Source organism: Myxocyprinus asiaticus, chromosome 49, assembly GCF_019703515.2.
Source record: "Myxocyprinus asiaticus isolate MX2 ecotype Aquarium Trade chromosome 49, UBuf_Myxa_2, whole genome shotgun sequence".
NCBI classification, from domain to species: domain Eukaryota; kingdom Metazoa; phylum Chordata; class Actinopteri; order Cypriniformes; family Catostomidae; genus Myxocyprinus; species Myxocyprinus asiaticus.
This window is the reverse complement of record NC_059392.1, coordinates 10,557,118-10,579,004: the sequence shown is the minus strand read 5'-3', so window position 1 is coordinate 10,579,004 and position 21,887 is coordinate 10,557,118. Positions and strand designations below refer to the sequence as shown.

General features: G+C 37.6%; 2 protein-coding genes across 9 annotated transcripts; one reads left to right on the top strand and one right to left on the bottom strand.

Annotated features, from left to right (window-relative positions):
- The first annotated feature begins 701 nt into the window (after window positions 1-701).
- cirbpb (cold inducible RNA binding protein b) lies at window positions 702-6,399 on the top strand. 4 transcript variants are annotated; one of them, XM_051693230.1, is made up of 8 exons: window positions 702-810; window positions 1,470-1,576; window positions 1,929-2,035; window positions 2,703-2,820; window positions 3,504-3,681; window positions 3,775-3,833; window positions 5,960-6,031; window positions 6,187-6,399. In XM_051693230.1, the coding sequence occupies exons 2-7, from the start codon at window positions 1,477-1,479 to the stop codon at window positions 5,962-5,964; spliced, it is 567 nt and encodes a 188-aa protein (XP_051549190.1). In that variant the 5' UTR covers window positions 702-810; window positions 1,470-1,476; the 3' UTR covers window positions 5,965-6,031; window positions 6,187-6,399. The 4 variants fall into 4 exon arrangements, with proteins under 4 accessions (XP_051549190.1, XP_051549189.1, XP_051549192.1 ...); XM_051693229.1 differs by having other exon boundaries at window positions 4,191-6,031; XM_051693232.1 differs by having other exon boundaries at window positions 3,761-3,833.
- Window positions 6,400-6,555: 156 nt separating this feature from the next.
- On the bottom strand, window positions 6,556-21,143 carry si:ch211-212d10.1 (granzyme G). 5 transcript variants are annotated; one of them, XM_051693224.1, is made up of 5 exons: window positions 14,510-15,043; window positions 9,097-9,241; window positions 7,402-7,525; window positions 6,986-7,213; window positions 6,556-6,893 (listed from the first exon to the last, which is right to left on the bottom strand). In XM_051693224.1, the coding sequence occupies exons 1-5, from the start codon at window positions 14,562-14,564 to the stop codon at window positions 6,672-6,674; spliced, it is 774 nt and encodes a 257-aa protein (XP_051549184.1). In that variant the 5' UTR covers window positions 14,565-15,043; the 3' UTR covers window positions 6,556-6,671. The 5 variants fall into 5 exon arrangements, with proteins under 5 accessions (XP_051549184.1, XP_051549182.1, XP_051549186.1 ...); XM_051693222.1 differs by lacking the exon at window positions 14,510-15,043 and adding an exon at window positions 9,517-10,021; XM_051693226.1 differs by lacking the exons at window positions 6,556-6,893; window positions 6,986-7,213; window positions 7,402-7,525; window positions 9,097-9,241; window positions 14,510-15,043 and adding exons at window positions 10,181-10,505; window positions 15,601-15,828; window positions 16,020-16,143; window positions 20,545-20,701; window positions 20,928-21,143.
- Between the last annotated feature and the right edge of the window lie 744 nt (window positions 21,144-21,887).

The following is a 21,887-nucleotide window of genomic DNA, read 5'->3' as shown; positions in this document are numbered from 1 at the left end:
TTAATCAGTCCACAAACGTAAGGCGGTTTATATTTATTAATAAAAATACAAATCTGTTTCTTTCTTTGGCTCTAACTTTTGTACTACTCCAGCAACAATTAGAACTTAGCAGTATGATACTGCAGATATTGTTGGCTTTTGTATGACGAATTGCTATTTTCCTCATCTTGCAAGTTGTTTGGTAAAAAGCGTCTAAGAGGTAAATCCGCTTAGGTATGGTAAAATTGCTATTAATTTTGTCCTCAAATGTGGGTATTAATCCAGAGATGCAAGCTCAAAAATATGTTCATTCAAACCCTACACATACAACATTTAATCAAATATAATAATATATTTTACATTTAACATCAGGATTGGAAGTATAAAGGTTTCAGAATGTATCTGCACATCTGTAGAGTTTAGAGAAAATATCGAACGTTTTTGAGAATGTCATCTTTGTTCAGTCATATTACATCTAGGCCTAAAGCAGGGAACAAAGGAAAGGAATACAGCTGGCTTATTAAAACTAGTGAATAATACACCAGAACAAATCTAGAATTAATATCAATAAGATGTTTCACATATCTAGCATACATCTGATCTGGTGGACACAAAAACAATCAGCTTCATGCTATAATTTATAAGTTATAATTATACTAATATGCAAATATGGCTGCAATGTGGGGTGATTGTTTGCGATGGACACGCCCCCAGTGATCAGTGGTCACGTGATGGTTATAAATTGTCGCCATTTTCTAAGCACGCTCTCATTCTGCCGCAGTCTGCGTCGTGTTCAGCAGCTCTTCTGTGTCCCTGAGAAAATACATCGAGGTGAGATAAACAGCTTTTTCTAGATTTAGTGCTTTATATTTAGACGTTACTTTGTGATGTTGCGTTGTTTTAGTTTATTTGCTGTAATTATAATGCATTATTCGTATTTTAACGTGTTTATTGGACGTCTGGGCGTTTTCAAAGTCTTATTGATGTTTTAAAATTCAAATTTTACAAGTGTTTTGGTTTAAGTGATGGTGTACCTCCGCATACAAACATATGGCGTATTAGTGCTTGTGAAATATTTTATAGCTTCCTTTGTTCGTTATAAGTGGGCAATGAATGCTCACGTGACCCAGTCCTACTGACCTACATTTCACTGAAACTAGCGCGAATGGTAAGTGGAATCTAGTGTATGTTTGACTGTGGATTCCAAAAGTTAATCGGTGTTCCTTATGAACAAATATGGAACGGAATGTTGTACTCGTATAAAGCGTGTTCCTTTGTGGTAAAATGGCTGCGACATGCTGCGAGGAGGGAGGAGACGGGCAGAAAATGGCGCTTCCTTGTGGCGCACTTACAAACCGATGACGCACTTGAAACGCGATGCTCTTTATCTAGTAGTTTACGCTTTTATTCTGGTCTGGTGTTAGTGGGTGTGTATGTGGTGTTTTTACATCGGTATATCTTGATATTTAACTATTTTGCATCCTTTACAGTTAAATCATGTCTGACGAAGGAAAGCTCTTCATTGGTGGTCTGAGCTATGATACCACAGAGCAGTCCTTGGAGGAGGCCTTCTCCAAATATGGAACCATTGCTAAAGGTTTGTAGTGCTTTTCTAGACTTAAATATTACACACGAGTGTTGGGTACTAATTTATAAAAAAATTACTAATTCAGTTTTTCTACAGTGTAATTAAATCTAACTACACCCTGAAAAGTAATTGCACTGACTAATTTCTAAAACCCTAATGAACCTCGGCCAGATGAGAAATACAAGGATAGACATGAAGCCCTTTTCAATTTAAAATAAACAAAATTATTCATGAACTGGCAAAAGGATTCAAGGGGGTGATGTTAAATTTAAAAATCAAATTAACATTATTTTACACTTTAGAATTCACTTGTATAGAATTGTAACTGTTACTGAAGAGTAATCTCTCAATTCAATTTTAGTGGATGTAATCAGAGATCGTGAGACTGACCGGTCCAGAGGATTTGGCTTTGTTACATTTGAAAATCCAGAGGATGCCAAGGATGCCATGTCTGCAATGAATGGAAAGGTGAGTGTTAGAAATGCATTCTCTAATCATTTATTTCCCCCTCATGCCATCCCAGATGTGTATGACTTATGCAGAACACTAAGGTTTAGAATATTTTTAGCTCTGTAGGTCCATACAATGCAAGTGACTGGTGATCAGATCTTTGAAGCTCCAAAATGCAAATCAAGGCAGCATAAAAGTACTCCATAGGACTCGTTGTTTAATCTGTTCTTTTGAAGTGATCTAATTGGTTTTGGTTGAGAACAGACCAAAATATAACTCCTTTTGCCATAAATCTTGACTATGGTTATCATTTAAAGCTTGATGGCACTACATGGAACTATGAAGCATGCATGCTTCAAGCTTTAGGGAGTGTAATGAAGATTGAAATGATCGTTCCTAGAAGCTACAGTGGTGAGATGTACAGTTAAAAATGAGTTCCATTTTTGGTTCACCCAAAATTGATTGGATTGCTTCAGGAGTCATGGATTAATCCCCTGGTGTATTTTGGAAATTTTTTTTTTCTCTCTATTCACTGCTCAGATTCTTCAGAGTTTTGTTCTGCAGAGTTCATGCACATCTGGGATTGCATGAAGGAGTAAATGAGAACTTTGAGTGAACAGCAATTCTGTAACAATTTGATATTTAATGGGTTTCTAAAGTGATTGTAACTTATTTTTTCCTCCAGTCTGTTGACGGCCGCATGATTCGTGTTGATGAAGCTGGCAAATCTGGTGGGCGATCTGGTGGCTTCAGAGGAGGCTCTGGCGGTGGCAGAGGGTTCTTTAGGGGCGGCAGGGGCAGAGGTGGGAGTTGGTGAAATTTGAATACAATTACATGCTACCAAAGAGCCACATTTGTATTAATGTAGTCCTCCGAATGCATGTAATTATCAAGACTTATTACACGGGTCTCTGGAGTACTCGGTTGACCAATGGCGCCATCTAGCGGTCTTGTATATCTGAGTAACAACCGCACATCCGGGGATTACAACATGACATATCAGACCGGTTATCTGGGTATTGCGTTTCATCATTCCTACTTGTAAGCTAATAAAATAATTTTGAACTCAAATCAATGTTTCGTGTCCTTTTTACTGTATTTTGCAAGTAGTCTTGTAATAAGCTGGATAATGAACAGTCAGACATTAATTTGCTGAATCGCCAACAGAACTCCAAGGTGGAATTCAGCTTTGTAGTGTTTCTCGCATAATTTCAACAAATCAATGTTTTTAGTTGGTAGCAATAAGTGGGAGACTGTACGATCTTTCATAATTTCAATGCATAATGTTTTGTGCGTTTACTTGGTTATTAGCCGTGCAATAAACGGGATACTTAAAGGTCATTTGGTTTTCACCATAAACCCCTTCTGGGTAATAACACTGGGTTATTTTGCAATAACAGCCTGACTGTACATTATCCCTTATTAAGCTGATGGCCCATTTGATTATGTAGTAGAATATCTCCATTTGGTGTTCTTTGTGAAACAGGTGGTGGAGGATACGGTGGAGACCGAAGCTATGGCAGTGACCGTAGTTATAGCGGAGGTGATAGGAGTTACAGTGGTGGGGAAAGGAGCTATGGTGGAGGTGACCGATCCTACAGTAGTGGTGGATACTCCAACAGGAGTGGAGGATACTCTGGCGGTGGTGGATATAGAGACAACAGGTGAGAAATAACTTACATATGGAATGCTTGTGTATTATAAACATATTTTCTTATAGCGTAATCAAACCATTGAAATAAGTCTTTGATTTTTAGGAGCACAGGAGGTTATGACCGTTCAGGTGGCTCCTACAGAGACAGCTATGACAGCTATGGTATGTATTAATTGTAATGTTTAAAATTACCAGGAGGGAAATATTCACTTAAATTACTTTTTCTAGAACAAGTGCAAACTACACAGGTCTTTGAATACCAGCCCTCTTGAGTTGCCTTGGAATACTATATCTAGATGTCTTTTAGTAGAAAGTCAACTAAGTTGCCCTTTTTTTTCTAAATTCCAAAAGAGTCAAACATTTCTCAATGTTGGGGACCAAAGTCAGTTTGTGCACATGACCATTATAAGTCCGTAAGACCTTAAATCATGAAAATGGATATGTCTTGGTGTCAGTTCACTATTTGGATGTTCAAAATACTCCAGTGCCTTTACACTCTTGCCTACTTCTTGTCCTCAGCTTCACACGAGTAAAAAAAAATCCTGATTGCAAGATCATCCCTTGGCTGGCTGTATTTAAAAAGATGCGCTCTTGGAAGACCTCTTATTTTTACTTTTGTTTTCTGGTTCAAGTGTTCTATTAAAGTACAGACTTTTTTTTATATATATAACCGTGATAATTTATCCACAAGTTGTTCCTCCATTGAGGTGCTACTTAAAATCTGAGCTTTCAGTTACTGTATGAATTCAAGCCTGTTGAGGCTTCCTGTACCTACCATTTTACCTTGTGATGTGTAGTAGATGCTCACAGGGGTTTGAAATTGTCCTTTTTTGTTTCTTTTAGTATGTGTTTAAAAAAAACTGTCTCTAAATGCGTAAAATTGACCTGTCCAACACAGCCTGAGAGCTTCTGAGACCAATTTCTACACAAATCTTTTGACCAATTTGTAATTGCGGGCATTTGCATTTAAACTGAATTTTAAAGTGGCAGACCTCCCACCTGAAAGTATATTCTAATCAGATCCTCAATAGAAGCTTGATAAGCTGTGATGTGCTCTTTATGGCTCCTTGCTGCCTCCATTTTGTGATGCATTCCTTTAGTGAAGCAAGGCAGGCATGTTGCATTGGAGTCGTCTCCAGCAACCCTCCTTGAAGTTGCTAAAGATTTGTAAATATTCCTTTTTATACAAAGAGTAAACTACTTCAATGGGGTTAAGCCTCAATTACAGTCTTCTCTTGGTGACCCAAGGTACTTTACTCTTTGCCTTACCTAGAATTTATTTTTAAAGTATGCTCTACTGTGGACTGAATTTATCCTCTTAAATGTGTCAAGGTTGTGTTCCTTCTAGAAAAAGAAATGTGCTCTGTTCTGTATATCAACACCTCAATCCTTTTTTCTTTTGTATTAAAACTGGCTTCATGAAGCCCATTAAAAATGGATGGAAAATGTTCTGATTTATTTATGCCTCCAATATCAAGTTCAATACAAGCCAGAAGTGTTTTGGAATGGACCTCTTAAGGGCTAATTGGGGATTCAGTAAACAAACCTTTTGAGTATTTTTCAATATTCTTTACTAGGCCAATAAAACAAAGTGTATATACAGCAAATGCAATAAAGGTGGAAACCTTGCTGTTATGTGCTATAGATGGTAATGGCTCTGTATAATGCTTCATTGGATCCAAGAGTTCTCTGCTAGCAATTTTGGAAGTCCACAATGTCCTTGGAGAATGAAGTGTTGTGACTTCCAACTCAAGAATCCTGAGATGAAAGCTGCTCTCTTGGCTAGGTCAATTGTGGAGATAGGCCTGTAATGTGAGGTAAAACCTTTTGCTCTCCTGTACGCATCCTACAATTCTCATTGTCCATGTTTCCTGCGAGTAGTACCTCAAGTGATTTTTCACATCTCCAGACTTTTCAGTCCAGTTTTGCGGACTTAAGCTGCATGACTATAGGTAGCTCGCTCATGCTGGTGGTAAATCTCTGGCTCATGCAGCCACTGAAAATGAGTAGGAGTATTTCCTTGTGCTGAGGGTTTTTTTTGTCCTACTAAAAGATTGTCCTATTTGGGCACTTAATGTCAATGTAAAATGCGAGTCTTTCCAGTACCTCCATTGTCCTGTTCGGCTCATCTATATGGAGTCCCTTAAATGCCTTGCCGGCTGTATCTTGACGTTCACAACTTTTCTAGCTAGTTTAATTGTAATGTGCCAAGTAGTATTCTGTTTTAGACCACTTGTAACTGCATAATTTGTCTCTTCAATGCAATAAGATACCTTTTTATTTTTCAGGCTGATACACTGGACATGGTGAAACTTGAGGATCAAGCTAATCTTTGAAATAAGTCATGGCAAAGATGGGAGGTATGTTAGAATAAAATGTTGGACTAGGCTTTTATTAGAAAATTGGTTTTTTTCAAGTGCATGCATTTTGTTGCATTTAAATGTAGTAATTGTGTTTGCTGTAATTTGGTTAGTGCAAAACCGCTAGTTCAAATCACTCAAATATTTGATTTCAGAACTTTGGAAATGAAATGCCTGCTGTGCAGATGAACTCCCATCTCACCCAAAAAAAATTTAATGGAAGCATCAGAACGGTTTGCTGATGGCAACATCTCCCTGACCTTTAGGTTGAAGTTGGTGTGTTGTGTATTGCTTAAGTGCTGTCCAAGTTTTCAAAGGTTTGTTGTAAGTAAACATGATTATGCAACTTAATAAAATATTATTTAAAATTTTGGTGTCAATGAATCTCTATTCCTAGTGCATGTCCAGAACCTTGCATTAGAAAATAGATTTGATCATTAAGGCTTGCGTTTTATCCATGTATGAGTTGCCTTTCACCACATGATGGCAGTGGAGACCAACTACAAGATTTGATTTGCAAATAGATGTTTATGGAAGCCGCAAACTGAAACGGTGTAATACGATTGGGGGGATAGTTATGCTTTATTCTGAACTTACACTAATCACACAATTGTTCTGCTGCCCATTATGAAATGGAACATTAACGCAAACATAGTGATATCAGTTCAATCAGCTTCTCATTTTGCTTTGTTTCTTGAGTAGGCGGGATTATGTTTCTATGGTATATGATGCTATAAATCCATGTAAAGTAGTGGGCAATATAGGTGTACCTTGAGCGGTAGATGTTTTTTGACTCATCTTTGTTATAAGATACAATGCCCTGGACAACAGCTCCACAAACAAGTGGTCCCCCAGAGTCTCCCTGAGGATGAAAAGTTGGATTTGATTATCCATAATTGTCAAAATAAACTAAAATGTTTGAACAGAATGAGATGTTTCACGTGAAATACACACCGATGAAGGCCCATAATATCCTTCAGTGCATATGGTGTCATTTGTGCCACAATTTTTGGAGTCTAAGAGAGTCACGTTTACTTCTTTGAGGACCCATGATGGAGACATTTTATCATAATCCTGCTGACCCCAACCCATGACCATGCAGTTCTTTGAGATTTCCTCATTCTCAGTTTTTGGCAGTGCGATGGTTTTTACAGTCTTGTTCAAAGTTGCTGGGGTTTCAAGCTGAAAAGAAATAAGTAAAATTATTGTTTGAGCAGATAATCCCTACATCTGTAATACTTTAGACTGAAGTTAAAGAAACTCATTTAAATTGATTAATCTGGGTGAAAATTATATTCTGATAATTTCATGTCATTAAGGATCATGTTTCTAGGTAATGCTTGTGTTAATTGTTAAACATTATATGGTACCTTTAGAAGCATGATGTCATGACCTGGTTGTCTCTTATTGAATTTTGGATGTGGAATGGGATGCACCACCACACCAACAGGTAAATGGTGTGTGTTGCTGACCCCCAAATACACCATGAGATGACTAAACAGAACTCAAAATTATTAGGTATCAAAGAGGCCACTGTGTAAGATTTACAGAAATAATTTGCTAAAATTGATACTGTGGTATCATCTTGTACAATGTAAAATTATATACAATATCTAAGTAATGTCATTGCAGTTTAATGTGAAAATAAGCATGTTAATGAACAGGTTTCAGTAAACAGTAGCACATTTTTGCCTTTCCCTGACATAATATAGACATTTAATATAGCGCAACGGTGCTCACCCACTTTTTCAGTCATCTACAATTCGAAACTGTTTGCCATTAATTTTTCCATAAGGATACTATAACATCCTTCATAAAAGAGTTCTAAGCCATTAATCACCTGCACTGAGTTTAATCAAAGCATTATTCGTTATAAGCAAAAATTTATTTGAAAATCGGACAAAAGTGTGTACTGTGCAATTATTGTTAATGAGGGAATGAACAACAATCCTATGAAGCATTGCGAATGACATAATGGAATTGAAAACTGCGGGACACAAAGTTATTAATAAGGATATAAAATATATAATTTTATTGCAAAATATTCAGATATATGCAAATATACGCTCATCGACCACTTTATTAGGTACACTTGTACACCGGATTCATGCGATTATCTAATAAGCCAATCATATGGCAGCAGTGCATAAAATCAGGCAGATAGGGGTCAGGAGCTTCAGTTAATGTTCACAACCATCAGAATGGGGGGAAAATGTCATCTCAGTGATTTCAACTATGGTATGTTGGTGCCCAAGGAGCTGGTTTGAGTATTTTTTGTAACTGCTGATCTCCTGGGAGTTTCATGCACAACAGTCTCTATCTAGAGTTTAATCAGTTTGTGTTGTGTAGTGAGCAGAATAGAATCTCAGAATGCACAATGTCAAACCTTGAGGCGGATGGGCTACAACAGCAGAAGACCACGTCAGGTTCTACTTCTGTCAGCCAAGAACAGAAAACTGAGTCTGCAGTGGGCTTACCATTTGTGTACCTCAGCAGAAATTGAGATTCATCATTTTTCCAGTCTTGTAACTGTCCAGTTTTGGTGAGCCTGTGCCCACTGCAGCCTCAGTTTTCTGTTCTCGGCTGACAGAAGTAGAACCCGATGTGGTCTTCTGCTGTTGTAGCCCATCTGACTCCAGGTTTGATGTCTTATGCATTTTGAGATGCTATTCTGCTCACTACACTACAGAAATACTCAACCAACCTGTGTGGCACCAACAATCATGCCATGGTAGAAATCACTTAGAACACATTTTCCCCTATTCTGATGGTTAGTGTGAACATTAACTAAAGCTCATGACCCCTAGCAACATGATTTTATGGATTGCACTGCTGCCACATGATTGGCTGATTAGATAATTGCATAAATATGTAGGTGTACAGGTGTTCCTAATAAAGTGGTCGATGAGTGTATAAGTAGTTTATGAATGTAGATTTTCACTTCTGGAACCAGACTGTTGCACTCTATTAAGCTGAAAATAAGCTTCTTGTTCAGTTAGCTGTAGTGAACTCCCAACACTATAGCTTTTGATGACAAAGGTCATGTACTAAATCATTTCACTTACTTCTTATTGCAGTGGGCAGCTGTCATCACAAAATCCTCTCTTACCAAAAAACCACCACATGATTCTTTTGTTTCTGAGTCATGAACGTAAACCATGTGTGGTCGGCTGTGTGGAATGGAGACTTTTCCGCCAACAATGCAGACACCTATGAAAGATTATCTTGTAAGTCAAGCATTTTAAACTCGGAGCATCTACAAACCCTTTGCTCTTCTCATTGTATATGTGTAATATAAGCAAAAGCAAACTCACATGAGAGATTTTGCAGGGGGAAAACAAATTCATGATATTTTCATAGTATATTCTGTATTATGAGTACATAACTCATGATGACAGTCAGTTCTATGGAAATGCATATTCTAAAAAAAAAATGTCTAATGTAATTACTAAAGTCTTATACATACAGGAAGTGGAGCTTTTTACCTGAAGCACAGTAATGCAGCAGTAGCAGAACAGCTATAAGCCAAAGGATGCTCATTGCAGATATAGTTCAGTCATGCTCTGAGGACTACTGAGGAGTTGTCTTCGTGTTTTATACAGTGATTCAAGGGATGCATATCAGGAAGATAACTTTAGAAATTGCACTGCTGCTTTTAGATCAGTTTTACTGATGCAACAGCACTGAGATTTGAGACAGTTGAAAGGAAGACCTGATTACAGCTCAGTGCTAATAAGCTTTTGCTGTTTCAAAATGTAACCACACTTTGGTGATAAGACCTGCAGTAATCGCATGACAAAATTAACCCATAAGTTAATAAGAATTGTGTAAAAGCTAAGTATACATTGGTTTCTGAGAGATTGATCAGATTGTTGCAATAAGCATAAAGGTATACCTAATAAAGTGACACCAGGTTGTGTATAGATACACAGTCTTATAAATCTTGCAGTGTAATGTGATTACTGAGATAAAATGTATCCATTAAATGGCATTTGCTTTTGCAAATAAATTCACAAAGATTTTGTAAACCAACAGGCTGTGCTTGCAGATCTGGAGACCAGTGGTGTGGCAATGGAGACCAACACAGCATAGTAATTTTATATGTAAATATAATAAATATAATGATGCCACAGGAAAAGTGAAATGCATTTGAACAGACTTTGAAAGGGTGATGCATGATTAAAACTTTATTTTAAACTTGCACATTTGCAGTTTGTATGTAATGCAGAGGACACGCAGCCCATTATTAAATGGCTCAATATTGAAACCAAACATATTAAATGAGTTTATCCAGCTTCCCCTTCCATGTTTCATGTTGCAGCTGATTAGGATTCTTCATAACTTGATGAATCCATGGAAGGTAGTGGGCAATATGGGTGTACCTTGAGCGGTAGATGTTTTTTGACTCATGTATGTAATAAGATACAATGCCCTGGACAACATCTCCACAAACAAGTGGTCCCCCAGAGTCTCCCTGAGGATGAAAAGTTGGATTTGATTATCCATAATTGTCAAACTACACTATTTAAAATGTTTGAACAGAATGAGATGTTTTGAGATGTTTCACATGAAATACACACCAATGAAGGCCCATAATATCCTTCAGTGCATATGGTGTCATTTGGGCCACAGTTTTTGGAGTCTAAGAGAGTCACATTTACTTCTTTGAGGACCCTTGATGGAGACTCCATACTGTAATTCTGCCAGCCCCAACCCATGACCATGCAGTTCTTTGAGATTTCCTCATTCTCAGTTTTTGGCAGTGTGATGGTTTTTACAATCTTGTTCAAAGTTGCTGAGGTTTCAAGCTGAAAAGAAATACGTAAAGTTATTGTTTGAGCAGATAATCCCTACATCTGTAATGAGTTTGTCTGGAGTTAAAAGAAATTCAATTAATTTAAATGTATTAATTGGGGTGAAATTATAATCTGATAACATCAATCGTTTCATGCCGTTAAAGACCATGTTTCTAGGTAATGCTTGTGTTAATTGTTAAACATTATATGGTACCTTTAGAAGCATGATGTCATGACCTGGTTGACTCTTATTGAATTTTGGATGTGGAATGGGATGCACCGCCACACTAACAGGTAAATGGTGTGTGTTGCTGACCCCCAAATACACCATGAGATGACTAAAGAGAACTCAAAATGATTAGGTATCAAAGAGGCCACTGTGTAAGATTTACAGAAATAATTTGCTAAAATTGATACTGTGGTATCACCTTGTACAATGTAAAATTATATACAATATCTAAATTCAATTTAAGTAATGTCATTGCAGTTTAATGTGAAAATAAGCATGTTAATGAATAGGTTTCAGTAAACAGTAGCACATTTTCGCCTTTCCCTGACATAATATAGACATTTAATATAGCGCAACAGTGCTCACCCACTTTTTCAGTCATCTACAATTCGAAACTATGTTTGCCATTAATTTTTCCATAAGGATACTATAACATCCTTCATAAAAGAGTTCTAAGCCATTAATCACCTGCACTGAGTTTAATCAAAGCATTATTCATTATAAGCAAAAAAGTATTTGAAAATCAGACAAAAAGACAAAAGTGTGTACTGTGCACTTAACATTGTTAATGAGGGAATGAACAATAATCCTATGAAGCATTGCAAATGACATAATGGAATTAAAAACTGCGGGAAACAAAGTTATTAATTATATGTATATAAAAACATATTTTATTTTGATTGCAAAATATTCAGATACATGCAAATATACACTCCCCGACCACTTTATTAGGTTCACCTGTACACCTACTGATTCATGCGATTATCTAATCAGCCAATCATGTGGCAGCAGTGCATTGCATAAAATCATGCAGATACAGGTCAGGAGCTTCAGTTAATGTTCACATCAACCATCAGATTGGGAAAAAATGTCATCTCAGTGATTTCTACTATGGTAGTATTGTTGGTGCCCAACGAGCTGGTTTGAGTATTTCTGTAACTGCTGATCTCCTGGGATTTTCACACACAACCGTCTCTAGAGCAGTGTTTCCCAGCCTTTTTTTCTGCCACAGTACACTTTTTACAAATAAAAAAATACCACGGCATGTACATTTTTTTTTCCAATAATAGTCTAAAAATAGTGAGTTTCAATAACGTCCTTACCTTCTCCTACATTAAAACTTGCATGACTACAAACCTACTGACTTCAGTAGAATGTATAAGAATTATAAGAACAAAGCAGATCTGTAATTTCCATTCAGTTTTGTTAACTGCTGAGCATGACTTTTCATCCAAAAAGACAACAATAATAGTCTAATAAATATGAGGATCAAAAACATCCTTACTTTCCCCTTTATTTAAGTATGTATGTCAAATCTACTTCAGTAGAATGTTTAAGCATTATAAAGAAGATCTACTGTATCATTTTCCTACAGTATTTAAACTGCTGAGCATGACTTTTATCAGAAAAGACAACAATAATAGCCTAATAATAATAATTTTGAGTTTCAATAATGTTCTTTCGTCATCATAAAGTGCATTTTACATGATTTGAGTTGAGGCGTCAAGCAGTGCTTTGTCCTCCATATGACAAACATTGCAGAAAGCGTCACAGAGGGGCGATTTTACGAGTTTGCCATGCAAAAAAAGCGGGAGATGTACACAATAAACATTGAAAACATGTATTTGGAAGAAAGAGATAGCAGAAAGTAATAAAAGGACTCGTTGTATGTTTAGGTCTTAGCGTTTTCTTGGTGAGTTGAAATGCGTTCAATAACTGGGGTCTCTCTCTGAGACTTGGAAATAAGGTAATATTTAATGAAAAGTAATTATGAGACATTCAATATCTCTTCACAAATTTGGACAGTTTTTAAATATTTCTTGTTGCTTTGTACTATCAAAGACATTATTTGTGAAGCAAAGACCCGTGTGAAAAAAACACTTTGGTGTAAAATGGCGTCACGTCATACACTTCAATGTATTCTGCAGCGCTGACACGAGTCATGTGAAAGCCCCTTAACATTTATAAATATAGTCACTTTTGCACATTAATCATAGCTCTTCACAATCACAAAAGTGATCGATTATGGTTTAAAACTGCTAATTTTGCTGAAAGGTGAGGAATTTGCATCCCTGAAATAATTTTTTTATTTATACATTTATTTATTTTGTGGAATTTTATAATTTTCCACAGCACACCTGACATTCTTTCACGGCACATGCACAGTGGTTGGAAAACACTGCTCTAGAGTTTAATCAGTTTGGTGCCAAAAACAAAAAACATCCAGTGATCGGCAGTTCTGCGGACGGAAACGCCTTGTTTGATGAGAGAGGTCAGCGGAGAATGGCCAGACTGGTTCGAGTTGACAGAAAGGCTACGGTAACTCAGATAACCACTCTGTACAATTGTAGTGAACAGAATAGCATCTCAGAATGCACAACATGTCAAACCTTGAGGCAGATGGGCTACAACAGCAGAAGAACAGAAAGCTGAGGCTGCAGTGGGCACAGGCTCACCAAAACTGGACAGTTAAAGACTAGAAAAACATAGCCTGCTCTGATTAATCACGATTTCTACACAAATGGTAAGCCCACTGCAGACTCAGTTTTCTGTTCTTGGTTGACAGAAGTGGAACCCGACATGGTCTTCTGCTGTTGTAGCCCATCCGCCTCAAAGTTTGACATGTTGTGCATTCTGAGGTTCTATTCTGCTCACTACACTACAGAAATACTCAAACTAACCTGTCTGGCACCAACACTCATGCCATGGTAGAAATCACTTAGATCACATTTTTCCCCACTCTGATGGTTAATGTGAACATTAACTAAAGCTCATGACCCGTATATACATGATTTTATGCATTGCACTGCTGCCACATGATTGGCTGATTAGATAATTGCATAAATAAGTAGGTGTACAGATGTTCCTAATAAAGTGGTCGATGAGTGTATAAGTAGTTTAAGAATGTAGATTTTCACTTCTGGAACCAGACTGTTGCACTCTAAGTTGAAAATAAGCTTCTTGTTCAGTTAGCTGTAGTGAACTCCCAACACTATAGCTTTTGATGAAAAAGGTCATGTACTAAATCATTTCACTTACTTCTTATTGCAGTGGGCAGCTGTCATCACAAAATCCTCTCTTACCAAAAAACCGCCACATGATGCTTTTGTTTCTGAGTCACGAATGTAAACCATATATGGTCGGCTGTGTGGAATGGAGACTTTTCCGCCAATGATACCATGATGCATGCAGACACCTATGAAAGATTATCTTGTAAGTCTGCATTTTCCATCTTTTGCTCTTCTCATTGTATATGTGTAATATAAGTAAAAGCAAACTCACATGAGAGATTTTGCAGGGGGAAAACAAATTCATGATATTTTCATAGTATATTCTGTATTATGAGTACATTACTCATCATGACAGTCAGTTCTATGGAAATGCATATTCTAAAAAAAAAATGTCTAATGTAATTACTAAAGTCTTACACATACAGGAAGTGGAGCTTTTTACCTGAAGCACAGTAATGCAGCAGTAGCAGAACAGCTATAAGCCAAAGGATGCTCATTGCAGATATAGTTCAGTCATGCTCTGAGGACTACTGAGGAGTTGTCTTCGTGTTTTATACAGTGATTCAAGGGATGCATATCAGGAAGATAACTTTAGAAATTGCACTGCTGCTTTTAGATCAGTTTTATTGATGCAACAGCACTGAGACAGTTGAAAGGAAGACCTGATTACAGCTCAGTGCTTATAAGCTTTTGCTGTTTCAAAACGTAACCACACTTTGGTGATAAGACCTGCAATAATCGCATGATAAAATTAACCGATTGATTAATAAGAATTGTGTAAAAGCTAAGTATACATTGGTTTTCTGAGAGATTGATCAGATTGTTGCAATAACAAGCATAAAGGTATACCTAATAAAGTGACACCAGGTTGTGTATAGATACACAGTCTTATAAATCTTGCAGTGTAATGTGATTCCTGAGATAAAATGTATCCATTAAATGGCATTTGCTTTTGCAAATAAATGCACAAAGATTTTGTAACCAACAGGCTGTGCTTGCAGATCTGGAGACCAGTGGTGTGGCAATGGAGACCAACACAGCATAGTAATTTTATATGTAAATATAATAAATATAATGATGCCACAGGAAAAGTGAAATGCATTTGAACAGACTTTGAAAGGGTGATGCATGATTAAAACTTTATTTTAAACTTGCACATTTGCAGTTTGTATGTAATGCAGAGGACACGCAGCCCATTATTAAATGGCTCAGTATTGAAACCAAACATATTAAATGAGTTTATCCAGCTTCCCCTTCCATGTTTCATGTTGCAGCTGATTAGGATTCTTCATGACTTGATGAATCCATGGAAGGTAGTGGGCAATATGGGTGTACCTTGAGCGGTAGATGTTTTTTGACTCATGTATGTAATAAGATACAATGCCCTGGACAACATCTCCACAAACAAGTGGTCCCCCAGAGTCTCCCTGAGGATGAAAAGTTGGATTTGATTATCCATAATTGTCAAACTACACTATTTAAAATGTTTGAACAGAATGAGATGTTTTGAGATGTTTCAAATGAAATACACACCACTGAAGGCCCATAATATCCTTCAGTGCATATGGTGTCAATTGTGCCACAATTTTTGGAGTCTAAGAGAGTCACGTTTACTTCTTTGAGGACCCATGATGGAGACATTTTATCATAATCCTGCTGACCCCAACCCATGACCATGCAGTTCTTTGAGATTTCCTCATTCTCAGTTTTTGGCAGTGCGATGGTTTTTACAGTCTTGTTCAAAGCTGCTGGGGTTTCAAGCTGAAAAGAAATACGTAAAGTTATTGTTTGAGCAGATAATCCCTACATCTGTAATACTTTAGACTGAAGTTAAAGAAACTCATTTAAATTGATTAATCTGGGTGAAAACTATATTCTGATAACAATTTCATGTCATTAAGGATCATGTTTCTAGGTAATGCTTGTGTTAATTGTTAAACATTATATGGTACCTTTAGAAGCATGATGTCATGACCTGGTGGACTCATACTGAATTTTGGATGTGGAATGGGATGCACCGCCACACCAACAGGTAAATGGTGTGTGTTGCTGACCCCCAAATACACCATGAGATGACTAAAGAGAACTCAAAATTATTAGGTATCATAGAGGCCACTGTGTAAAATTTACTGAACTGATTTGCTAAATTATTTTGATGATACTTATCACCTTGTATAATGTATAATTATATGTATATGTCAGTTTAATTGAAGTCATTTAATGGCAGTAATTGTGAAAATAAGCATGTTAACAAATAGGTTTCAGTAAACAGTGGCACATTTTTACCTTTCCCTGCCATATATTTTTTAATATAGCGCAACAGTCTTTCTCAGCCGTCTTGGATCCGAAACCATTTTTGCCATTCATTTTTCCATAAGGATATTATAACATCCTTCACGAAAGAGTTCTAAGCCATTAACCAAACCAACCTGCACCGAGGTTAATCACAATCACAAATGTATTTGAAAATCAAAAAAAGTACAAGACTGTGTACTTAACGTCATTAATGAGGTAATGAACAACAAGCATTGTGAGAGACGTATTCATCTTAAAAACTACGGAAAATGTAAATTTATGAATTATAAGTATATAAAAATATATTTAAATGTTATTGCAAAATATTCAGATACATGCAAATATACACTCCCCGACACTTTATTAGGTACACCTGTACATCTACTTATTCATGCGATTATATAATTTGCCAATCGTGTGGCAGCTGTGCAATGCATAAAATAATTCAGATATGGGTCAGGAGCTTCAGTTAATGTTCACATAAACCATCAGAATGGTGAAAAAATTTGATCTCAGTGATTTTAATGCATTTCTACACAAAATGAAATAAGGAGACTTGTTAGTGTTTAATGTTCTGTTGGGATTTATTTGGGGGGAGGTGGGGGGGGGGGGGTGAGATTCAACCATCGTGGAGAAGAATTGAGCTAATGGTTAGGTCAAGGTTGGGTATGTTTTTACTGAAAAATCAGTGTGTATTGTTTTTCTCATGAAGCAAATACTGAGGGATCATCAGTATAATGACTGATTGTCTCTAGTAGGGATGTGCCCGAAGCCGAATACTTTGGAAAGGCACGAATAATGACTTCAGAACAAATAACGGATTCATCCGTATAATCTGTATATTCAGAGCTCTTCAGAGCTCTGAGCACCAGAACCGTCAGGCACAGGAACAGTTTTTTCCCTCAGTCTATCCATCTCATGAACAGTTAAATTGCCCCCTTGAGCAATAACTGTGCAATACACAGTTTAGACGTTCTTATATTTATCCAACCTCTTCTGACATTTGCACTGTACATAACAGATTTGTATTTACACTGTACATAACAGATTGTATTAGATTTGCACTACCCATGTGTATGTGTGTGTCTGTACGTATGTGTATAATTAGTTTTTGTTATTACAGTGCATCCGGAAAGTATTCACAGCGCTTCACTTTTTCCACATTTTGTTATGTTACAGCCTTATTCCAAAATGGATTAAATTCATTATTTTCCTCAATTCTACAAACAATACCCCATAATGACAACGTGAAAGAATTTTGTTTGAAATCTTTGCAAATTTATAAAAAAGAAAAAAGAAAAAAAAAATCACATGTACATAAGTATTCACAGCCTTTGCTCAATACTTTGTTGAAGCACCTTTGGCACCACTTACAGCCTCAAGTCTTTTTGAGTATGATGCTACAAGCTTGGCACACCTATTTTTGGGCAGTTTCTCCCATTCTTCTTTGCAGGACCTCTCAAGCTCCATCAGGTTGGATGGGGAGCGTCGGTGCACAGCCATTTTCAGATCTCTCCAGAGATGTTCAATCGGGTTCAAGTCTGGGCTCTGGCTGGGCCACTCAAGACATTCACAGAGTTGTCCCAGAGCCACTCCTTTGTTATCTTGACTGTGTGCTTAGGGTCGTTGTCCTGTTGGAAGATTAATCTTCACCCCAGTCTGAGGTCCAGAGTGCTCTGGAGCAGGTTTTCATCAAGGATATGTCTGTACATTGCTGGATTCATCTTTCCCTCGATCCTGACTAGTCTCACAGTTCCTGCCACTGAAAAACATCCCCACAGCATGATGCTGCCACCACCATGCTTCACTGTAGGGATGGTATTGGCCAGGTGATGAGCGGTGCCTGGTTTCCTCCAGACATGACGCTTGCCATTCAGGCCAAAATTTTGTTTCTCATGGTCTGAGAGTCCTTCAGGTGCCTTTTGGCAAACTCCAGGCGGGCTGTCATGTGCCTTTTACTGAGGAGTGGCTTCCGTCTGGCCACTCTACCATACAGGCCTGATTGGTGGAGTGCTGCAGAGATGGTTGTTCTTCTGGAAGGTTCTCCTCTCTCCACAGAGAAACACTGGAGCTCTGTCAGAGTGACCATCGGGTTCTTGGTCACCTCCCTGACTAAGGCCCTTCTCCCCCAGTCGCTCAGTTTGGCCAGGCGGCCATCTCTAGGAAGAGTCCTGGTGGTTCCAAACTTCTTCCATTTACGGATGATGGAGGCCACTGTGCTCATTGGGACCTTCAATGCTGCAGAAATTTTTCTGTACCCTTCTCCAGATCTGTGCCTCGATACAATCCTGTCTCGGAGGTCTACAGACAATTCCTTGGACTTCATGGCTTGGTTTGTGCTCTGACATGCACTGTGAACTGTGGGACCTTATATAGACAGGTGTGTGTCTTTCCAAATCATGTCCAATCAACTGAATTTACCACAGGTGGACTCCAATCAAGTTGTAGAAACATCTCAGGTGCATCCTGTTTCCACTGATCATTCTTGAGCTCAATTTTGAGTGTCATGGCAAAGGCTGTGAATACTTATGTACGTGTTTTTTTTTTTTCTTTTTCTTTTTTTTTTTTTAATAAATTTGCAAAGATTTCAAACAAACTTCTTTCACGTTGTCATTATGGGGTATTGTTTGTAGAATTTTGAGGAAAATAATGAATTTAATACATTTTGGAATAAGGCTGTAACATAACAAAATGTGGAAAAAGTGAAGCGCTGTGAATACTTTCCGGATGCACTGTATCTATGTCTTGCTGCTGTTTTTGTATTGTTTTTGTATTGTTGTACACTGGACGCTCCTGTCACCAAGACAAATTCCTTGTATGTGTAAGCATAGTTGGCAATAAAGCTCATTCTGATTCTGATTCTGATATGTGTATGACTGATTATCCAAAAAGCACAAGGATAATGCGACAAAAATTCTGTTTCATGCAGATATTAATATCTGAAATACCAAGAGAAACCAAAAAATATTACACAGTTAATGTAGCCTACAAATTCAGCTTCATCTGGTAAAAAAGAATAAAATAATGTTTTAAATAATAATTGTATAATAATAATAATTATAATTATTATTATTAGTCTGTTATTATGAAAAGGCATATAAAAGGCATATTTTATTAATAGAAACTATAAATGTAAGAGTAACACTTAAAAATGGGCGTTTCATTTAGTTTTGATGCACTTCCGGGTTAAGCCCCGGCCACACCAGATACAGATAATTTTGTCATATGAACAGATACAGATACAAATACAGATAATGGCTTCGCTGCACACTCCTAGTGTTTTTCAGAATGGTGCCAAAAACAAAAAACATCCAGTGAGCGGCAGTGAGCGGACGGAAATGCCTTGTAAATGAGAGAGGTCAACGGAGAATGGCCAGACTCGTTCGAGTTGACCGAAAGGCGACGGTAACTCAGATATCCACTCTGTACAGAATGCACAACATGTCAAACCTTGAGGTGAATAGGCTACAACAGCAGAAGACCATGTCGGGTTCCACTTCTGTCAGCCAAGAACAGATAGCTGAGGCTGCAGTGGGCACAGGCTCAACAAAACTGGACAGTTAAAGACTGGAAAAATTAAGTCTGGTCTGATGAATCTCGATTTCTGCTGGAAAAATTTGGTCTGGTCTGATGAATCTCGATTTCTGCTGAGGTACACAGACGGTACGCCCACTGTAGACTCAGTTTTCTATTCTTGGCTGACAGAAGTAGAACCCGACGTGGTCTTCTGCTGTTGTGGCCCATCCGCCTCAAGGTTTGACATGTTGTGCCTTCTGAGATTCGATTCTGCTCACTACACAACAGAAATACTCAAACCAGCTCGTCAGGCACCAACAATCATGCCATGGTCAAAATCACTGAGATCACATTTTTCCCCCATTCAGATGGTTGATGTGAACATTAACTGATGCTTCTGACCTGTATCTGCATGATTCTATGCATTGCACTGCTGCCACACGATTGGCTGATTAAATAATTTTATAAATTAGTAGGTGTACAGGAGTACCTAATAAAGTGGTCGATGAGTATATAAGTAGTTTAAGAATGTAGATTTTCACTTCTGGAACCAGACTGTTGCACTCTATGAAGCTGAAAATAAGATACTTGTTCAGTTAGCTGTAGTGAACTCCCAACACTTCAGCTTTTGATGACAAAGGTCATGTATTAAATAATTTCACTTACTTATAATTGCAGTGGGCGGCTGTCATCACAAAGTTCTCTCTTACCAAAAATCCGCCACATGGTTTTCTTGTTACTGAGTCACGAATGTAAACCATGTATGGCCGGCTGTGTGGAATGGAGTCCTTTCCGCCAACGATACCATGATGCATGCAGACACCTATGAAAGATTATCTTGTAAGTCAAGCATTTTACATTCGCATCTATAATTCTTTTGCTCTTTTCATCATTTGTAATAAGCAAAAGCAAACTTGAGGGACTTTGCATGGAGGAAAACAAATTCATGGTATTTTCATGGTATTTTCTATTAAACTATGCATATTCTGAAAAATTTCAAATGTAATCACTTCTGTAAAAGTCTGATAATGGAGATAGGAGGCATTTACCTGGAGCACAGGAATGCAGCAGTAGCAGAGTAGCTATAAGCCAAAGGATGCTCATTGCAGATACAACTTAATTATACTCTGTGTGAACTTCTGAGAAATCGTCTTTAGCTTATATACAGTGATTCAAAGTGCCCATACCAGGGAGATACTGTAATGACAGCAATTGCTTCACTGCATTCAGATCAGTTTTACTGATGCAACAGCACTACAATTATAGACTGTTGAAAGGAAGAGTTGATCACAGCTCAGTTATATCATCAGATTTTGCTGACTTACAATGCAACCACACGTTGGTGGTAAGACCTGAAATGCTCGCTTAGGACAATCTCTATCATCGCACAACAGTTTCTATGTAAAGGTTACATCTGATTTGTGAGCAACTTCTGTGGCCTCATTCACCATAATTCTAAATGTGTAGTGGTCCATGATGGCCCTTATTGTCCCCAGAACAGTCTGAAATGTTTGTGGCATGGACAAGGTGCTGGAATCGTTCCTTAGGTGTTCCAAATTCTGATCCTGGAAGACCCCAGTACTGCACATGTTTCCCTTATCTGACACATTCAGTTGTGGTGTTGAAGTACTTACTAAAGACCTGTTGTGAGACATCAAAATGTGCAGTGCTGGGGTCCTCCAGGACCTGGATTGATAAATTGGCCGATATTTAGTATTTTTAAATTGTCAGCATTAACCTATACATTTTCCTGTTTTCACCATTTTAGGCGTTGAGAATCCCCTACTTGTTAGCTGCACACAGCGCAAGACAAAATTATATTTTTTTGTACCCAACCTCAACTTAACCGTTAGCTCCACTCTTCTCCACAATGGTTGAAACTCCAAAAAAAATTAAACATGACAGAAACTCCTCTAAATCCCAACATAACAGAACATTAAATACTAACAAGTCTCCTTCTTGTTTCAATTTGCCTAGAAATGAATTAATGTCACTAAGATCACATTTTT